This window comes from Podarcis cretensis, assembly GCF_951804945.1.
Source record: "Podarcis cretensis genome assembly, chromosome: 7".
Taxonomy (NCBI): domain Eukaryota; kingdom Metazoa; phylum Chordata; class Lepidosauria; order Squamata; family Lacertidae; genus Podarcis; species Podarcis cretensis.
In genome coordinates, this window is record NC_137176.1 from 10,231,258 (window position 1) to 10,252,398 (window position 21,141).

The following is a 21,141-nucleotide window of genomic DNA, read 5'->3' on the forward strand; positions in this document are numbered from 1 at the left end:
CCCGGAGCATTATTATCTGTGCGAGTTCTCCACAACTTACCTGCATGCACACGTGCTGGGAAATAAAGAATAAAAAATGAACAAAGCCAAGCTCCCCACCCCCCCGCCCCCCACAGTTCCTACAAGCCACGAAGTTTGGGGTACTTTCCAAAGTTTTGCAGCCAAAGTTTGGTAGCCGTCCCCCCCCCAAAAAAGAAATAATGGATACACTAAACCTGGGTTCGTAGTTGACACCCAGATTCCTCCAGTTCCTTCCGGGAGTGTGGGCGAAAGCGAAGTTTGCTGCCTCTTCTCCTTAAATCCACCTGCGCCCACAGGAGGCGAAAAAAGCCCAAAATGTCCTGAGGGGGGAGGGAAGTGCCCCCTCCCCTGGACATACACACGACCCCCCCCCTTCATTTCACCTCCTTGTAACACGCATATGCCACCCACACGCGTGTGAGGGGGGATACACAGCAATGAGAACCACACACACACACACAGCCCGAGACCCACGCGCGACCACTCGCCTCGGCTCCCGGCGGGCTCCACGCGGCCATTCTCGAGGGGCGCTTCTTGCGGCCGCCCGAGGGTCCCCCCGCTCGGCTCCTCCGCCGCGTGCTCCGGCTGCTGCCCCGCTTGGGCGCCGGGGCCCTCTTCGCCGCCCCCGGGCGCCTCCACGGGCACCACCGTGAAGTTGGTGGGCATGGCAACTGGCTCCCCGGCCGGGTCCCGCCGTGCCGAGCCTCACACGGCCGCCGCCGCCGCCGCCGCCGCCGCCCTCCTTCCCCGCCCACCCGCGTTAGCAGCCGCGGCGGGAAGAGTTTGCGGCTCTTTCCCCCCCCCCACACCTCCGCCTCTCTTTCCTCGGCCGGCCCCCTCAAGCGCCGGCGCTGCAGTCGCGGCCTCCGGGAGCTCCTCCGCTGCCAAGCAGGAGCCGCGCCTCACGTGAGGGGAGCCTTTGCCTCAGAGGGGAAAGGCGGGAAGCTGCTCTTTGTTGAAGGCGGCGTCGGCGAGGGGCAGAGGGAGCCCAGGGCTGCCCCAACCCCAACACACACACACACACGCAGAGCCCTAGAGCTTCAATTCAACACCCCTTTGCTGGCCCGCACACAAAAACACACATCCTCTGGCTTGATTCAACACACACAGAGAGCCCTTTCATTTATTCAACACCCCCCTACAAACACAAACACACACACACCCCTTGACTTGATTCAACACACACACAGCCCTTGAGTTTATTCAAGACCCCCTTTATTTGATTCAACACCCCCCATACACACACACACACATACACCTTGACTTGATTCAACACCCACAAACACACACAGAGAGCCCTTTCATTTATTCAACACCCCCCTACAAACACAAACACACACACACCCCTTGACTTGATTCAACACACACACAGCCCTTGAGTTTATTCAACGTCCCCCCTTTATTTGATTCAACACCCCCCATACACACACACACACATACACCTTGACTTGATTCAACACCCACAAACACACACAGAGAGCCCTTGAGTTTATTCAACACCCCCAACCCTTTATTTGATTAAACACCCCCCAACAAATACACACACACACACCTTGGCTTGATTCAACACACACACACAGCCCTTGAGTATATTCCACATCCCCCCACCCCTTTATTTGATTAAACACCCCCCCTACAAATACACACACACCTTGACTTGATTCAACACACACACACACACAGCCCTTGAGTTTATTCAACACCCCCCTTTATTTGATTCAACACCCCCCTACAAATACACACACACCTTGACTTGATTCAACACACACACACACACACACACATAGCCCTTGAGTTTATTCAACACCCCCTTTATTTGATTCAAAACACACTCACCCCTACAAACACACACATGCACACCTTGACTTGATTCAACACCCAGGAGAGCAAGCCCAAGCTTGCTCTGAATGTGAGAGGGTTTTGTATGTGGGGCATCAAAAGGAGCAAAGGATACATGCATTTGGGACCATATGGGGTGCATCTCTCCCCCTCTCATTAGAGAATAATAACTGGGACTAGCCGTCAAAGGTCACAGATCAGAGATGCTCATATTTTTCATCGATATAGCAGCTAACGGCAATTATCTCAGGACAGAGAGGTTACTGATGCTAAAGGTGATCTGCAAAACCCAGTGACACAGCATCCTCACAGAAAGTAAGAAGCTGGTAGTAGGTTCTTCATTGTGGCTTTTCTGTGGCTAAGCCCCCCCCCCCCCCGCATGCAGAGCTTGTCACCATGCAATTGTTCCACAGTATTTGCTTGTTTAAGGTTTTTATATGGTGCTTTCTGCCAGATATGACTTCAAAGCTGTTTCCAGACAACAAGGAAATCCGTATCAATAAAATACTTACAGGGCAATTAAAATATCAGCAAGAAAACAGCAATGATAAGCATCAGTTCCACAATACAAATAGAGACTAGAAGCTAACTGTGGCTTTCAAAAGTACAAGAAAGCAAACAGGTTATTTATTATTATTAAATTATTAAATATTAAATTTGTATACCGCTCTATACCCATAAATCTCAGGGCAGCAAAACATAAAGATTATGGAATCCCATAAGCCATAGGAAGGCGACAAATACGGTACCCTTAACATAATAGCACAGTTGTGTGTGACAGCCAGCAAGAAATAATAGTGAGGATCAACTCCACTGCCTTACCAGAGAGTGGAAGGGTTAAAACAGAAGCTAGCAAGTAGCACATAGGTGATAAGACTCAATAGCTTTTAAGGTTGCTGCAACTGAAGGTTTATTTATATCTGTTTCTTTTTAAGAGATACAGTCTCAATAACTGAGTGAAGGTCAGATGTCCTGTTACACAGAAAAGGGCGGGAGAGTACACAATGAGAGCCATAATCTTTAAACATAAAACAACAGCCCTTCTAAAACTGACTTGGCTGCTGGAACATTTTCAAGTGCTCCAAGTTAAGATAATGATACCAGCAGCAGTTTTTTCATTCGTGGTTTGCACTGTGGAATCTGCACGTGTTGCTCAGAGCTTGATACAGTACAGGAATGCTTTATACAACTGCTGCTTCCCAGAAGGCACATAACGTGAACCTTCAAGACCAATGCTACTCATTTCTCCTCCAGCCAATAAGTTGCTTTTTACAGTCCCAGATGATTTTGTGTGGAACTTTCTCCCCTCTTGTTTCTCACTCAATATTCTCCATCCTCTCAGTAACCAGCATCTCTCAGCAGCCTGTCTTTTATTCCAGGTTCAACTCCTACTTGCCACTCTCCACAGAAGGCTTGCTGCATACATATTCTTCTGCAGCAGTGAGCTTACGCGCAGAGAGAGCAGGGAAATCAGAGAATGGTAGTGGAAATTGTACATAGCCTTAGGGGTAGAGAGAAGTGGTGTGGCCCCTTTAGTGTAGAATTCGTTGCTACAAGAGTGGTGGTGAATTGTCATTCTAACTGCATGCCAGCTGTTATCAATGTTGTATGATTTATATTTTGTACACTGCCCTGATATAGTAAAGGTAAAGGGACCCCTGACCATTAGGTCCAGTCGTGGCCAATTCTGGGGTTCCGGCACTCATCTCGCTTTATTGGCCGAGGGAGCCGGCGTACAGCTTCCCTGATATAGACAAATGTAAAAATAAAATAAGGTTTGGAAGGATGGCAGATGGTGACAGTTGGAGGCAGAGCGGAAAGAGCCATGTGAAAGCAGTTGGAAGGGAAATGTGGATGTCAGCTATGGGGATAGGTTTGAGAGACAACCTGAATTGTTCTTCTAATAGAAACAGGTGCATCATATCTCTTCCTTGCATCTGTCCCAACCAGTCAGGTAAGGGCACTCACTTCTCGCTTCAAACCTGTCTGACCAGACTACCATTGCAGTCCAGAAAGGTTTATTTCTTGGTGGAAGGTTCAGCTTGTACCCTGAATCCCACATACTGTTCCCATTTGACTCATTCCAACACCTACACCTAAGGTGATGCAGAGAACAGTTAGACTGGAAAAAGGAGAGAGCAACTCAGGGCAGAGCCAGCCTGAGATATTTTGCCACACTTTCCAGGCAGCAGCTGCAGGTGACAAGCACGGGAGGTGACAAAAGGAGTGCCTTTTTGGGGGCCCAGATGTGCCACCCCTCCCAGCTGTCCCCGGTCTGCTGTCTATCTCAGGGTGTGTTTGGGTTTGGGGAGGAGTTAAATAGATAAAACTGAAATAACTTATATATACTTTTTAAAATATTATCAGGGCAATTCTTTCTGGCATAAGAATCTAGAATCTTTTTATTGCCTCCAACTTCCATATAATTTTAGTAGCAGAGGGCTTATCAGACATTGACTCTTTTACATTTATATTAACACTGTAATCTCACAAATGTCTACTCAGAGGTAAGCTAGGTACACCAAAGTACGTGTATATAGGATGGTAGTATTAGCTATGAGAATGTACAAGGCCTATTGGATATTCTCAAAAACTCTAACTGTGGTGTTATATGGTGCAAACGAGCAAGGAATTCAGGGGGAAGGAGGACTCTCTGTTCCCTTGTCATCCCTCTTCCACTCCCCTGCAATATTTTTTTAAAGGGCTGTGTATGGTGATATTTAAGAAGCACTGTGAAATTTGGAGGGTAAACCCATAGATATGGGGAAGTAAAAGGGCATAGGTAAGTAAAAGGGCAGATCATCTAGCAGCAAAAGAGGACTCTGGGAAGAAGGAGGCATAATTAAGTTTGCGTGACACACAAGTCTTGTTGAGAACAGACTGGGAAGAAGGAGCACCTTGAGAACCCCCTTACAAAACTTAGTAGAGAGGCTGTCCACAAAATACATATGCAGGCTGTGAATATTATAAATAAATGCTAATCTTAGCGGAGACTGGCAGCAGTCTTAACTAGGGTCCGCAAAAAAACCTTGCAGGGTTGTTGGGCTCAGAAGGTTTTTTTCTGTGCCCCAGTCCCTCCCTGCAATAAACACTTCAGGAACAAAGGGATGGCTCAGCTGTTCTTCATGTTCCTAATGTTGCTTCCCTGTCCCTGCAAGCTGGCTTCTGCTTCTGAAAATTCCAGCAACATATGTGCAAAATTATTGTGCATGAGGCTTTGGGGGCAAGTAGGGATTTTGGCCCTAGACTACGGTATTTTTCTGAAAGGTAGCTTCAGGTTTTTGCATCCTGGCTTCGTTTCAGGTTTGGCATCGCCAAAGCTTCTGCATATGAGCATCTCCTTAACAAATGGCTCTGGCTAATCAATTATTCTTAAAGGGTGTATTCTTTCAATACTTATTTGGATCAACAGCTCAGCTTTTTTCCTTTTTTTCAGGAATACATTTTCAGACTATATCATGATGTTTTAAAGTCTTCTGGTGTTTGTGTGTATATGATGTTTGCAAGTCTACCTTATAATTTACCTCTAACTGGTATTTTAGTTTTATGGCAATTCCCTTTTATTGAAGTTAAATGTTACTGTGGTGATCATGTTGGGTTGTTGAGCTGGCTTTGTCACTCTTACATTACAGTCACCATTACCATGTAATTCAGCTATATTTAAGTTTTAAATCAAATGTTCTACTCCTCTTAGGACTTGCAGCCAAACCCATAATTGACTGCCCTGAAAGTGCAATGAGTTATAATGACAATATTATCTGCTTGTCTCTTTTAGGGAACAAAAATTATGGTTATTCACTTAACCCTTCTTAAGTCCACCTTCTTGCAAATATAAGAAGTCATAGCAAAACTTTTAGGGAAGAGATTGTAGACAGGCATAATCAAACCGTGCCAGATTAGCATTGTCATTTGCTGCAGAAATGCAATACTGTAATGAATTGTGGTGATGACACCTATATGGCAGCTATTGCGGATTATTTATTATATTATTTTTAAGATTAGTGTAATCAAGGTAATACTTTAACACATTCATCTTCAGACCATGAGCTGTGACCTGACCTAAGTAGGTCACACAAATGGCACCATGGCCATCTTATAGAGACTGGGAGGGGAAAAGTAAAAGAGATGTGGAAGATTTAAGAGAAAGCGACAAAGAGAAGGCATGAAAGATAGATAAATAGTACAGACTGAAAGTGGCTAGGGGGTCCGCAGAGTTAATTTATATTTCAGTTTGTGCAACATACATTTAAGACTCCCATTCTAGGCACATTTTCCTCCCAAAGTATTGCCTTCTTCATATTTAAGGAACAGAAACTGTACTACATTAACACTGATCTTTCAGTGCTCACTGGTGAATTTGTCTATCATTTGCTTTATTTTAGCAAACCATAGTTCCACAGTTGTTTCTTTCCTCTTTCACAAATATGTCCTGTAAGTGCTGCTAGTACTTTATGCACGACAAATAAACATGAGAGACACTGGTGAAATTAGCTCCTTAGTCGCCACAATTGGGGAGAATCCATAGGATGCACTCCAGATGTTTGTTGGACTACATTTCCCATCAGCCCCTAGCACGGCCCAAGGCCAAGGATGAGAGGAGCTGTAGTCAAGGAATATCTGGAGGGCACCATGTTGTCTACTCTTGACCCACAGAATTCTAGTCTGCTGAAAGCATAGAGGCCATGTAATAAATTAATTAGACTTTCTATAGCAAATTTAGTGTGTTTAAAGCCTTTTACATGCATTAGCACACATACAAGTTACATAGGAGACCTTTGATCAGAATTCTCAAGATGTATATTTAAAAGCTATCACAGGGGCTGCTAATTTGCTTGGTCAATGGCAGGTAGTGGGGATAATCTATAATCTATTGTAGATAATCTAAGGAATTTGGGTAGTGTCAAATTCATACATGAAATACAGTTGATTTAGAATAATGTTATTGTCAATATGCTACGTAACAGGTTATTTTAAATGTTCAGATTCTAAATAGCAAGTCTACCACAATTAACTGAGAACAATTTTGACAGCTGTGTGACTAAAACAATATGCTGTACACTAATAAGAAAAATTATTTTATTATAGTCTTTAATTGGCTAAGCCTTTAATCTTCTCCTTCAGAAGCTTGCTAATCTGTTACTACTTCTGTAGCAGAGACCTATTAAATGAGCTTATTAAAAGTCAGTTCATACATTCAAGGAAGGAGTGCAAGTGACTTTCTGCTTCTGATGTAATATGGCACTCACTAAGTTCTCCCCGGTGTGACCCATGATTCATCATGTTTTTTTATCATTCCTTTTAACAGCAAACTCAAGTGGTGAATGTAGACAGCGAAAACAGGGCCCTGAGAACAGGAGGCTCCCTATCAGGCTCAGGGGAATCTTGAGGTTTCCAAAGTACCAAAAATCCTTTTATACCCCACCCCTCAAGGGCACCTGTCCTCAAATAATGGCTCAGGAAGGACTGGGCATGTTTTAGTAGCCACAAACTGTTGTGCGTCATTTGGCAAATAACAACTGAAAAGGAGAGGCAGGAAGAGGTGGGGGTGTCATGGCTGGCTGAGACCCTGAACACAAGCACTCTTACTAGGACAGAGAATATACGGCAACATTTTATTGCAGAATCCTATTGCTTACTATTAATTGCATCTAGGCTTGCCACCTTTGGTTGGGCAAAATATGGGGCAGGCTGGGCGAAATAAAGGACAGGCCAGGGTGGGTGAGGATTGGGGGCACACACGCTCTCATGACTCCAAAACCTCTTTCCCCCCTCCCCCACATTTGAGGAGTGGGATTCCCCACATTTGGCCTCCCTCATCACCCTGCCCCGTTCTCCCCCACAACTCATGAAGGTGGGCAGGGCCCCGGGGTAGCCAGCTGGCTCCCACGGGTTACTTGAGCCCCAGCTCCAGCCTCTTGCCCATGTTGGCGTAGGAAGAGACTTGAGGAGGGAGGTGGGAGAGGTCAAGTCAGGGTGGCAGAGGGGGCCAAATGGCGGCAGACCTGCACCTTGCTAGACCAGCGGGTGGCGGCTGCTGAGGAGCACCAGCCAGAGGGAAGGAAGGAGGGGCAAGGGAGGGAGAGGAGGTTGAATATGAGCACTCTACACAGCAATATTTTGTTGCAGGTCCTACTTGTGATAACACTAAACCTTAAACATATTTTGTGTGTTTACAATTACCCTCAGTCAAATTATTTCTAATTCCTAATTCAATGTGAAATAGCAATATATATATGTCCATTATGTTTAGAGTTACTTAACTTATTAATTTAATTATCTTCTATACGCCAGGTGTTCAAGTGCTCATCAAGGAGGTTCTAGGGTAAGCACTAACTGATTTAATTCAAAGTTAGGGTGTGTTTTCCCAGTCTAGCAATAATCTGACAAAACAGTGTTTGCACTTTGAACACATAGAACCACAACCTCATTAAAGGCAGTAAAAATGTTCCACCCACCTACATGTTAGATAACTGAGAGGTCTCTAAACAGTGGAGGAATTACAATAATGTAGAAGTGGGAAATATGTCGTTCTGAATTCCTTTGGATAAAGGAGTACAGGTTTTCAATTAACAGAGAAAATTTAAAAATTCCTTACAGGTTAGCATGTGTGTCTGCTATGTGACTACAAAAAGTACAAATTGAAGACATGTGAAATGTAAAAACGTGCTTTTGGCATTTGTGATGCTAATGTACATATTTTAATTGTTTGTAACATGATATGCCACCAATCGTCTAGGGAGACGTTATTTGTGTGTAACCTCTCTCAAGAGATGTTTGAGAGGCAAAAGATGTTGGGAGGTAGAATTGTATGTGTAGAGGATAAATGTATATTAACCGGGGCTTTAATTACTTAGTGATGTCACAATTCTACCTACCTGAAAACCACATGCTTCCCATAACACCAGATGTGAAGCAAATAGGTATGTGTTTTTAGAGTGTAATAAGAAAAATGTTCTGCGCATGCCCAGGGGAACTCTTATCACTAGGGTCAGCCTGATACATTTTTGGCACCTGAGGGAGACCCCAAAATGACAGCTCCTTTCCTGCCAGGGCAGAAGGGGCATGGGAAGATCAAGATCAATGTCATGATCTTCTGCCCTTGTGGACCCTGCTGCCTGAGGTGGTCCCCTCACCTTGCCTCATGGGTGGGCCAGCTCTGCTTATCACCTATTTTCAATTTTCACATTGAGACAGAACTTGTCCTTGGCTCGTTTTTTGCACTTGTCCTTTTTTGCACTTGTCCCTTTACTGTAGTTTCTTTTACTGCAGTGAAAAGAAGGGAATAAGACAAATTGGGTGTTATGCCCCATTCAGTCCTTTAGAACAGCACAATACAGTATTGTACTTTTTCTACAATGAGAGATTCTGAGGTTTAAACCTGCTTGAGCATTATGCCCTCTTGGAGGAAAAGGGCTTGATCATGGTTATTCATTTGTAAAAGAAATTTGCATAAACTCAGTGACTTTCTGCTTCTGATGTAATATGGCACTCACTAAGCCCCCCCCCCCCGGTGTGACCCATGATTCATCATGTTTTTATATCATTCCTTTTAACAGCAAACTCAAGTGGTGAATGTGAACAAGACTGAAGCGAAAATAGGGCCCTGAGAACAGGAGACTCTCTATCAGGCTCAGGGGGATATTGAGGTTTCCAAAGTACCAAAAATCCTTTTATACCCCACCCCTCAAGGGCACCTGTCCTCAAATAATGGCTCAGGAAGGACTGGGCATGTTTTAGTAGCCACAAAGTGTTGAGAGTCATTTGGCAAAGAGAAACTGAAAAGGAGAGGCAGGAAGAGGTGGGGGTGGCATGGCTGGCTGAGACCCTGAACACAAGCACTCCTACTACTAGGACAGAGAATATACGGCAACATTTTATTGCAGAATCCTATTGCTTCTCATTAACTACATCTAGGGTTGCCACCTTTAGTTGGGCAAAATATGGGACAGGCTGGAGAAAATAAAACTCAGGGACACACTCTATAGACATGTTGCAGTAAGTTTTGTAAGGAATAATTTACAAGCAGTCCAACGTAGAGAAGCAGGGCGCTTCTTTTTCTCCTCCTGGCTACGCTCTTGCTGCCACCCCACTACACCACCTTCCTAACCACTGACAGAGGAATGGGGGTGCAGAGGGAGCGACGCATGCCGTGCCCCCCTGCACGTTGGGTGCCACACCACCAGAACACGCTCCACACCCCTGCTGGTGGCATCACGCCCCCGGGGGGCACCAGCCATGCCCCCGCCTGCTCTCCGCCCCCGGTAGCGCAGCATGCATCTTCGCCACTGTTCCTAACCATAGCTGTCAACTTTCAGATTTGAAAATAAGGGATCAGCAGCCTCAAAAATAAGGGATTAGCAGCCTCACCTGTCCTGGGGACAGTCTACGGGATATCTAACAATGCGGGATAGCAGCGGGAAGCAGCGAGAAACAGCGCTGGAATAAGGGAATTTCCTGCAAAGAAAGGGAAGGTTGACAGCTATGTTCCTAATCCATCCTTGAGACAATTTCCCCAAATTAAACAGAGAATACAGTGGTACCTCGGGTTAACTACTTAATTCATTCCGGAGGTCCATTCTTAACCAGAAACTGTTCTTAACCTGAAGCACCACTTTAGCTAATGGGGCCTCCTGCTGCTGCTGCGCCGCTGGAGCACAATTTCTGTTCTCATCCTGAAGCAAAGTTCTTAACCTGAAGCACTGTTTCTGGGTTAGCGGAGTCTGTAACCTGAAGCTGAAGCGTATGTAACCTGAGGTACCACTGTACAGCCGCAAAATTGTGTAGGCCTTACTGAGATTTCTTGCCCTTAGTTTTCACTTGCCATTGCTGACATTGGTGGAGGGGAAGCAAACAAGGAGGAAAGGGTCAAGGAAGAGAAGGTTATGAAACAGGCATGTGATAATGAGTTCAGTCAATAAAGTGATTCAGAACAAGAACCAGCTCCAGAGCCCTATTGCAGCTATTCCTCTCTGAAAGGGCAACTGGGAGGCTACTGCTTACATATTTCCTCCCGTAACTCTGTGTAAAATGAGTACATATGTACTCTTTTCTTTAATGGAAGCTAGATATGCAGATAGGGGTCCTGGGCCATCTGTAAGGGACCAGGCCCTCACAGGCCACCTTGCAGAAATGTGTCTAGGGCTGGGTTATAGTATATCAAATGTGGATGTATTTTTTTTAAAAAAAAATTAATGCAGGTCAGTTCAGCAAGACCTGACACTGGAGACTGATGGTGTCTTTGTAATATTTGTTTTGTTTACAATTATAGTGGCACAGCATAGTGGAAGCAAACGAGCATTCCTACAGCAAGTAGTAGATCACCAGCAAGGAACTTACATCCCTTTGCAGCTGCACTCACTGTTCTAAGTTATTCCCAGCTAGAAACTCTTGGCTCCTTCCTTATTTAAGACAATTAAAACTCCAGCTGGTATGTATGTATGTATGCATGCATGTATTTGCTGTTTCTCTGTCCCCATTCCTCGGCTGGAGGGTTATCACTTTCTTTAAACTCTGAGAGATATCTCATCCCATAAGCTGGGGACTTATTCCTTAGCTATCAGGAGACCATCTCCTGCCCTTGGTTCCCACTGATGAAATATCCTATAAGCAAATATTCAGCCAAACAAAAAGAACTTCAGCCAGCAGCCATGATACCACCATTATCAACCTCTGCTCTCGGACAGAAAGTTAAATGAGATTAGATGTAGCATGTATACTCCACTTTTCTATTAAAATACTGTACTCAAAGTGGCTTACAACAATAGATAAAGTATTTGACTACAATGCCCACATTCAGAGTCCTTGCCCAAGACCTGCACTAGAGCTGAGCAATATCTGGTTTTCAACATTGCAGTACAGTATATTACCAGCTAAGGGACGCAGGTGGCGCTGTGGTCACTCTAAACCACTGAGCCTAGGGCTTGCCAATCGGAAGGTTGGTGGTTCGAATCCCCACAATGGGGTGAGCTCCCGTTGCTCGGTCCCAGCTCCTGCAGTTTGAAAGCATGTCAAAGTGTAAGTAGATAAATAGGTACCGCTCCAGCGGGAAGGTAAACGGCATTTCTGTGCGCTGCTCTGGTTTCGCCAGAAGCAGCTTACTCATGCTGGCCACATGACCTGGAAAAACTATCTGCGGACAAACGTCAGCTCCCTCGGCCAGTAAAGCAAGATGAGCGCCGCAACCCCAGAGTCGTTCACGACTGGACTTAATTTTCAGGGTTCCCTTTACCTTTTTATATTACCAGCTAAACACTGTGATATATCAATACTTTTAGAAGACATCTAAAGACATCTAAAACTTCCCTGTATTGGGAAGTTTTTAATGTTTGATGTTTTACTATGTTTTTATATGTTCTGTAAGCCACCCAGAGTGGCTGGGGAAACCCAGCCAGATGGGCGGGGTATAAATATTATTATTATTATTATTATTAACCACAATGTTTGAAATAAGGATAGTGCTACTGTAGAGGCATTGGCTAGCTTCAAGGTTTTTCCCACATTGTGATTTTTGCATAGCCCAGACACACACACACACAATTCAAGATATATTGCTAGGTCTAAAATTATGAAAACGATATCACAGTATGGACTTCAAACTAGTTTTGGACAATATGTTTCACAATCCTACCCTGCACTATCTCCACAGAAATTAAAGTGCAGTTCATTAAGTTCCATCATTATTCCCCAGGTCTTTAATAAAAAAATACCTGCAGGAATTGATGCATTTTGTCTTTAGTTTACATGATAAGGGTATGTGCTTGGGAAACAGTGTCAATATATTATTTTCTATCCCCTTCTCACAACAACATATCTCAAGGTAAATGTTGCTGGATTTTGAAGTTATTCTATGGTAAGTCCTTCAGGTTCCATTATGAGGCTAAATGTTTTACCAAAGATGCTGAAAATGAAGATTTCCCACCACAGCAAATACTCCTGATTTTTGCAAGGCAGTCCTATTTTAATGTAAGATTAAATAACTGCTGCTCTAAGGGAAGAATGGTGGAGAGGGAAGGTGAGGGCAATGTGCTATCTCTGGATTTGTTCTCTCAGTAATGTTTTATGGCAGAGGTTGTGTATAGTTGCACAAAGATAACCATCAGGCTTTGAAATCTAGTTGTTCCCGTACTTGTCAAATAACTGCTTGTAAAGTTTATATAATACCACAAGGTGACTCCTTTGCTGTTAAGCTGCTTGGTGACCTTCCCGTGCCTGTGGCTTCCCACCTACTTTTTATATTTAACATTCCTCCTCTATCATCCCCATCTCTTCCTCTCCGAGCCACATTGCTCATTTCTAAAAGTCGGTGAATCAGCTTTCCCATCCACCATGAGAAAGCAAAGTTGTACAAATCTGCTTTTCAAATCCCTCAAGATATCCCCAGGACAGGTTGTTCGAATACCAGAAAAAGGCAGAAATGCTTTTCTTGAAGTTGAGCATACTTGCCAAGACTTGACTTAAAGAATCTTGGACATTTAACTTGTCCTGAGACATATCTGTGTTAATAACGATCGTGTAAAACAAAATGACTCAACAGAAACTGCTGTAGCAGAATAAAAAGGAGGCTGTGTACAGTCAGTTTCATGAGAAACATATTTAATGTGCATTTGAGGCAAAACTTTCTTAAGGCAGCATACAGCTGTTAGATAAAGCTTTTAGAAGCATAAATACTTCCAACTGTGGCTGTCTAGTGTTGGTGCCAAAAGCACCGAAAATGTGAAACTGAGGAAGTGCTAAATATTTTGGGGGAGAATTTAGCAAGGTGTTGAAAAGAAGATGTAGTTTTGAATTATATTTATAGCAATGTTTTTGAACCATATAAACCACCTGATTGCCTCTGACCCTATCTGGCACTCTGTGTGTAATGAAAGCATCATGGCAGACAGAATAAAGATGATCCATGATCCTCCAGCAGCCTGAGCTATAATTATTTGTAGAATAATTGTACATTATTCTACATCATCATTGCCCAGAAAACACAAGGACATCCCTGAAACCTAGCTGACTTTGCAGAGGGAGAGAGTAGAAGGCACAAAAGAAAAGAAGAAATAAAAAATAAAAGATGCCCTCTCAGTTGTCTGAGTATTGACCTGAGAAAATATCTGCATAATATGTTTCTGATTTTAATGCAGGAGTATTGTGCCCCAAGTTTCAAATGTTTTGAAAACACTGTTCTTCAAAAAGCAGATTAATGTTAGGAATATGGGTTGCTTTAGAACTTCAGCAGGCAAGGTTCTTCTTATCACTGCATCTGTATGCCAGGAACAGTTAAACCTGCTGAATGTTTTCAGACAGAACTTTGGGCAGGGAAAAAGTTGGCATTCAAGAACTTAGTCTGTTGGGAATGAAGATGAGTAGTTGTGCCCTAAGCATTTTGCATCCTGTTGTGTGATCAACATGCATGCGTAAAACCAAGCCAAAGTACAGGATTTTCAATCATTCTTAATTTGAATTTGTAAAACACGGAAGATTAGCAATAATGACTGAATAAGAAATATCAAACATGCCAGGGGAAAGAAGAGGCATAAATTAAAAGGCATGTTCTAAGTAAGTTTAATGCCAGACAGGACAAAGTGTTTTACATGCTCCATTGCTGGCTGTCTGCCCACTTTATGAAATATTTAGATAGGAATCTGAAGGAGTAAAAACTTGTTTAGATCTAGGTAGCTATTAAAGTACCAATTAAAGTCCACAGCACTCTGGCCAGTAAATTTGTGCTAACACACACACACACACACACACACACACACACACACAAATAACAGGAACAATGTATAACACTGCATTCTAAAGTAAAATAACATAAAAATATTCAGTGCTGATATATCATGGAAGTGTTATAATGCAAGTAAACAAGCAACTACACAAGTAGATTTACTGTTGTGGTCTTTTTTTTTTTTAAAAAAAGAGTTACAACCAGGGCTATTTTTCAGCTGCAACTCAGCAGAACTCAGTTCCAGAACTTATCTGGTGGGTGCCATTGCCATTAAAGAAGAACAAGGGCGGCATTCGTGGTGAGTTCCAGCACCTCTTTTTCCAGAAACATAACACTGGTTACAACAGAGGACAGAACAGCATTTACCGGTGTTAAGGCTTACAGAACAGCATTTACCGGTGTTAAGGCTTACTGAAGTTAAACCTGTCTAGGTCTGTCCTGGTGTAAGGTCGCCAACTTTTTGATCAGCTATAAGGTTGCCAGCCTTTTTTTTGCCAAAAGTCTTGTGCCTGCATGAGAAAGAAATGGGAGAAACCGCATGAGAAACTGAATGGGAGACTGCCTTGGATTAGGGTTAATAATGTTAAGGAGGGGGGAATGAATTAGATGTGATGGCTGCTGAAGACCTCTCTAGTTATAATGCAAGGGCCTTATTGAGTAAAAAGAGTGCACAGCCAGGGATGTTGATCTCTTCCTGCCGGGTACATTTCTGATAATTGGTCTCACTACTGATTTCAAAGCCCTGATGAGGAAAAAGGTGTAGGATCTCATGTTTCGGGAAAGGTACTCACTGTGTGAGGAAACCGTGTAATGGGTGTGCCCTAATGTCAGGAAGCAACAGGACTCAGGAAAGCTTCAATAGTATTTATTGCTGGACAGCAGACCAAAACTCAGCATAACAGCCACACGGGCAAGACTAATGCATTCACAGCATAAAATGCAGTGAGGTTGCCTCCCTCTGCTGCATTTCAAATCACATATGCATGCCGTTGTACAGATCAGAGGGGGCGGGGATGACTTCACCAAATGCACATTACAGTGGTACCTCCTGTTAAGTACTTAATTCATTCCGGAGGTCTGTTCTTAACCTGAAACTGTTCTTAACCTGAAGCACCACTTTAGCTAATGGGGCCTCCTGTTGCCGCCGCACCACCAGAGCACAATTTCTGTTCTCATCCTGAAGCAAAGTTCTTAACCTGAAGCACTATTTCTGGGTTAGTATGTAACCCGAGGTACCACTCACTGTACATGTCTCATGCTATTCGTTCAGTTGTCATCTGTGCATGCACCATTATCTGTGCATGTCCAACAGCTGCCTCAAAGGTACACACCTAAGTCTAACTGCAGAGTGAATTTGGCTTAATATTTCCTTTCAGATTGAAGCTGGTTTGATGGAAATGCATCAGACAGCAGTACTTGTCAAGAAACTATTAGCATAGCTTTTCAACGTGGATTCAAAAACCATCAGTGGGAGAGCGCTGGAGCCAAAGTAAACTGTAGCATCCACACATGATACCTTTAAAGCACATTTGGAACACATTTCTTTCCCTCAAATAATTATGATTCCAACTGGTTCCCAGTTGACTAAGGAGGGAACCACCCCCAAGGAGGAGAGGGGTGTTTCTATTACATATCAGTTATATCTCTTAAAGAGAGAGGGCAAAGGCCCCACACACTACAAAAAGCGAACAGGGAAAGAGTACCACAGATAATGTGATTTGTTCTTCAGCCTTTGTCCACATGCATTTTTTTTCTTCTAATATCAGATAGTTCCTCCTCTTTATATATTTAATTAAATGTGCATAAAAATGTATTAAATGTATGTTCCATCACCATCTCTAGTTTGGTCCCAATTCTTGTCACAGTAAATCTCCTGTATTTAAGCTGAAGTGTGGAACATACAAAAACAAATCTCAAGGCCTAAAGAAGCATACCAAAGCAGGATTTTTTTACTTCTTGCTTTGAACAGCACACCGACCCACGCCCATTCACAAAGTGTGTTGGGAGATTCCCAGCTGATACATGAGAAACAAGTCTAACCAATGTCAATAGTTGCATTTCTTCCTTTCTCACCTCTCCCTTGCCTTGTAAACTAAAACAACACAACTGTATCTAAATTAAAAGCAGATTGTGTTTCCCTCATTGCCCTTTGCCCTTGTGTCCCGGACAATATATCCCCTATAATCCCGTCCCCCTCCCCATAAATTCTTACCATGTTTATCTGGTCAAATCTGTTGGATGCTATATAAAACAATTCAAACTTTTTTTTAAGCTCCTGGAAAAAAACACTTCAAGGTAGGAGGCTTTGTGATTGACACAAGGGCTGGGCAATTAGAGGATTGCTGGCGCAAACTGGATTAACAGGTATTGCCTGAGCTAGATTTGGGGAGATAATTGCAAGTGTGGTTCCCAAAAGTCATCAGTGCAGAGCCTTTTAAGCGGGAAGGAAAAGAGGCAATTGGCTCAGGCCCTGCACATAGATCAACACTGACCAACTATATATTCCAGCTGAGGAAGGAAGGAAAACTGTCCTCAAATTGAACATTATAAGGCTTTGAAGTGTCCTGCATGATTGCACTTCTGCCACTGCTAAACTTACACACATCTGCACACACACTTTGTAAGTCACAAATACTTATTTTTGTTCTCCACCCCCACGCATTGATCCATTTGCACAAATTTATAATCCTGAAAAGCTGGCAAATACCTAGGTTGACGGTTTTGAAAAGGGATCAGTGGCAGGCACAGCCTGACATTTACAGGTGTGGAGCAGCTGCACCTCCTGAAATTTCCTTTTCTACACAAGAAAAGCCTTCTCCCCTTTGCATCAAGCCAAATGCAGACCAGCCAAGTACCATGGCCTGCTTTGAGTTCAGGTAGAGCTGAGTGACTTTCCAGTTTGTACTGCCTGCCTGGAACTGGAAAAATAAGAATAGGGCAATCAAGCAGCTGACAGACCACAATAGGGGGCCTATGGGCTTTGACAGGCTTTTTTGGGGGGGCAGGGGTCACAGTCACAATTTTTAGTAGTATAACTCTCCCCATATTAAATCGAAGACTGAGATTGGAGGTCAGTTTGAAATCTAATGTGGGTTGCCCTTGTTGGTTCCTCAACTGTCTTTTTGAGAAAGCAGGCGTATGCTCCAGAACTAGCTGTTTAGGTACAGAACGGGCAGAAATTATTTCAAAGGGCAGCATGTAACTGTGTGGGTTCCTTGCACAAAGGTTAAGGTTTTTAAGAAGAAAACGGGAAGGTTTAAGGCAGGGGTCAGCAAACTTTTTCAGCAGGGGGCCAGTCCACTGTCCCTCAGACCTTGTGGGGGGGCCAGACTATATTTTGAAGAGAAAAAAAATGAATGAATTCCTATGCCCCACAAATAACCCAGAGATGCATTTTAAATAAAAGGACACATTCTACTCATATAAAAACACACTAATTCCCGGACTGTCCACGGGCTGGATTTAGAAGGCGATTGGGCTGGATCCGGCCCCCGGGCCTTAGTTTGCCTACCCATGGTTTAAGGCCTTTGCTGAGGGAACCCTTACTCTTGCCAGCAGGGGCCAATTCCTTGCAACCTGAGGTGAAAATGTTACTTTTTGCCTGCCATTGTTTTGCCTGCCAAGTTTAGAAGTCACCGGAAACTATTCCGGCATCTGCTCAGAGCTCCAGCAGGGGGAGCTGTACAACGAAAGGCATAAAAACAACGGAAGGCCTAATTTTGTGAGGACAAAATGGCGGCAGGGGCAAAAGGAAAAGAGGAGGAAGAGGATCTGAGGAGGGAGTTGCAACACAGGCCTTCCTCATTGTCCTGTTCTCTCTCTCTCTCACACACACAACACAGCGGACATGTTGCTTTTGCGAATCCTCCATCTATACTCCTTTTATTGACACGTGTACAGTGGTGCCCCGCAAGACGAATGCCTCGCAAGGTGGAAAACTCGCTAGACGAAAGAGTTTTCCGTTTTGGAGGTGCTTCACAAAACAAATTTCCTATGGGCTTGCTTTGCAAGACGAAAATGTCTTGCGAGTTCCTGCCGGTTCCCCCCCCTTTTTTCCCCTTTTTCTAAGCCGCTAAGCCGCTTATCCGATAAGCCGCTAAACCGCTAATAGCGCTAATCCGCTAAGCCGTCAATGGGCTTGCTTCGCAAGACGAAAAAACCGCTAGACGAAAAGAATCGCGGAACGGATTCTTTTCGTCTTGCGAGGCACCACTGTATTCAGTTCTCCTCTGCTTATTTTCCCCTCAGTGTTGACAAACTGGAAAGAAATGTTAATGGACGAAGGAAGCTAATTGTGGAAAAGGACAGCTTCCCAGGAGGAGACATGTAGCAGCAACTTAGTGGGTGCTTTCCCCACCCCCACAAATTAGGAGACCGCTGTGCTTTCTTGTTCTTTTATATTAAATTGGGAGCTTGAAGATATGTTCTGAGAGGTTACTCTTCAGTTACAAAGCCTTATCCCGTAACTTTATGCCTTTCCCTCCCACATGCTCAGGCTCAGTTGCCTCAGGCTGATCAGAGACCAGAAAGGTCTCCAAAGAAGGGTCAGTTTTAAAACAAGTAGGGAGGGAAAAGTCGTTCTAAAAAGGACAACGGGTGTGCGTGTAAAAAAGGTTGACGATGAAAATATCTGAAAACTGGCTTCGTGTTCTTTTGCGACTCCAAAATATATTCCAAGGGAATTGGCAAAATTGACACATAAACTATGGGACAAGGATAACTGTGACTTTAAAGATGAATGGGAACCTTTTACAAAGTATTTAAAGAAACAAAAATACAAAAATTATAGATCTGCCAACTTACCCCAACTCCCCACGGTCTGGTTTGAAGATAAACGAAATTATAAAATCCTGATCAAAAACAAAAAACTCCTGGCACAGAAAAGAGAATGGAAATGCCTAATAGATGCATCCAGAGAGAGAGACTCGGCCACCTTCTGGAGAATGGTAGCAAATGGAGTGCGATCTACCTCCTCAGAAGTGGAGTATACTATACCTGCAGGGACATGGGAGGCATTTTTCCAATCTTCATATTCAGCTCTGCCTTTGACACAGCCACTAACACAGTGTGAGGCAGGTGACGAGTGGCCTCCGGTGTCGGTTGCGGAGGTCAGGAGGCTTATTCAGGCACTCAAACACAGAAAAGCCCCGGGAGCAGATAATATCTCTCCTGAGCTTCTTAAAGCCAATATTGACTGGTGGGCACCAGTCCTTGCCAGCCTATTCACCAGCATAGATCAAACAGCAATAATACCAGAGGACTGGGGATTGGCAATCATCGTTCCCATATTCAAGAAAGGCTGTAAACTTGATCCAGCCAATTATAGACCAATCAGTCTCTTAAGCATCATCAGCAAACTCTATGCAACTCACTTACGTGAAAAGTTTGCGGACTGGCTGGAACGGGAGCACATCCTTAAGGAAGCCCAGGCTGGTTTCAGGGCACATAGATCAACTCTAGACCAAGGACTGGTATTGCAACATCTAGTGGAGAAATACACCTCAAAGAAAGGAGGCTCCCTCTATGTAGCCTTTATAGACTTCAAATCAGCTTTCGATTTGATACCCCGGCACAGACTTTGGGAAAAATTAAATGCCACAAACATCGACAGACGTCTTTTGCTTCTCATCCGTAGATTACATGAAAATACTCGGATCCGTGTTAGATGCGACCGTTATGGGAACCTATCAAAGGAAATCCAAAGTTTCCATGGTGTCAAGCAAGGCTGTGTTCTTGCCCCTATTCTATTTAATTTCTATATAAACTCTTTAGTCGGAAAGATGGAGGAAGCAAGTACTCACCCCCCAAACCTAAATAATATACCAATTCCAGCCCTTCTGTACGCAGATGATGCGGCACTTATTTCCTTCTCTTGTGTGGGCCTAAGAAAACTTTTACGAGCTCTTACAGAGTATTGCGAAGCTGAAGACCTAATAATAAATTACACTAAATCAAAAATTATGGTGTTCTCCAAGAGAAAACTCCGACATAAATGGAAAATTAATAACCAACCTATTGAGCAAGTAACATCTTTTAGATACCTTGGAATAACCTTTGATGAGAAGGGATCTTGGTGCCATCAGATTAAGAATTCCATTGTAAATGCGCAAAGATCTTCTAGAGCTATCATAAGATTCTTCTACAGAAAAGGAGGTCAATATGTTCCTGCTGCCTCCCAGGTCTTTGTCGCAAAAATACTTCCACAACTGATGTATGGCACCCAGATATTTAATTGTCAAAAACTTAAGTCCCTGGAATCTGTACAAACTAAATTTTACCGCTCCCTACTAGGGTTACCTACCTGCGTTTCCAACGCAGCCATTAGGCTGGAGGTAGGTCAACTCTCTATTAATGCCAGGATATGGATCTTGAAGATTCACCTCTGGCTAAAACTTATATTTTTTCCAGTGGGAGTGGCTCCATTGACTCTATTAGACCCGTTTCAGTCTAAATGGAGAGTGTCGCTTTATGAAAAATTGAAGGGCCTGGGGCTTTCCTCACAAGAACTTATAGCCTCAGGTTTTGAAAAGGCTAAAAGGATGGTGAGCCAGCGAATAGGAGATGCAGAG

General features: G+C 43.6%; 2 protein-coding genes across 27 annotated transcripts in view; one reads left to right on the forward strand and one right to left on the reverse strand.

Moving 5' to 3' along the window:
- Window positions 1-21,141, forward strand: part of MAJIN (membrane anchored junction protein) — a 172,536-nt gene that overhangs the window by 127,428 nt on the left and 23,967 nt on the right. For 2 of the 22 annotated variants that reach the window (XM_079984013.1, XM_079983996.1), the window contains exons 1-2: window positions 18,301-18,474; window positions 18,795-18,912. The exons of 2 other annotated variants lie outside the window; for them this stretch is intronic. Coding sequence is in view for 1 of the 20 variants with exons in the window: in XM_079984010.1 (XP_079840136.1) it covers window positions 19,060-19,168 (109 nt within the window). In the remaining 19 variants the exon portion in view is untranslated. 18 more of the 22 variants (XM_079983993.1, XM_079984006.1, XM_079983990.1 and 15 more) reach the window with 14 other exon arrangements.
- Window positions 1-21,141, reverse strand: part of SLC12A7 (solute carrier family 12 member 7) — a 137,144-nt gene that overhangs the window by 97,471 nt on the left and 18,532 nt on the right. The window contains exon 1 of one of the 5 annotated variants that reach the window (XM_079983936.1): window positions 510-713. The exons of the other annotated variants lie outside the window; for them this stretch is intronic. Coding sequence (XP_079840062.1) covers window positions 510-687 — 178 coding nt within the window. The 5' untranslated portion in view covers window positions 688-713. Of the gene's footprint in view, window positions 1-509; window positions 714-21,141 lie in introns of those variants that run through there. 5 annotated transcript variants of the gene reach the window in all.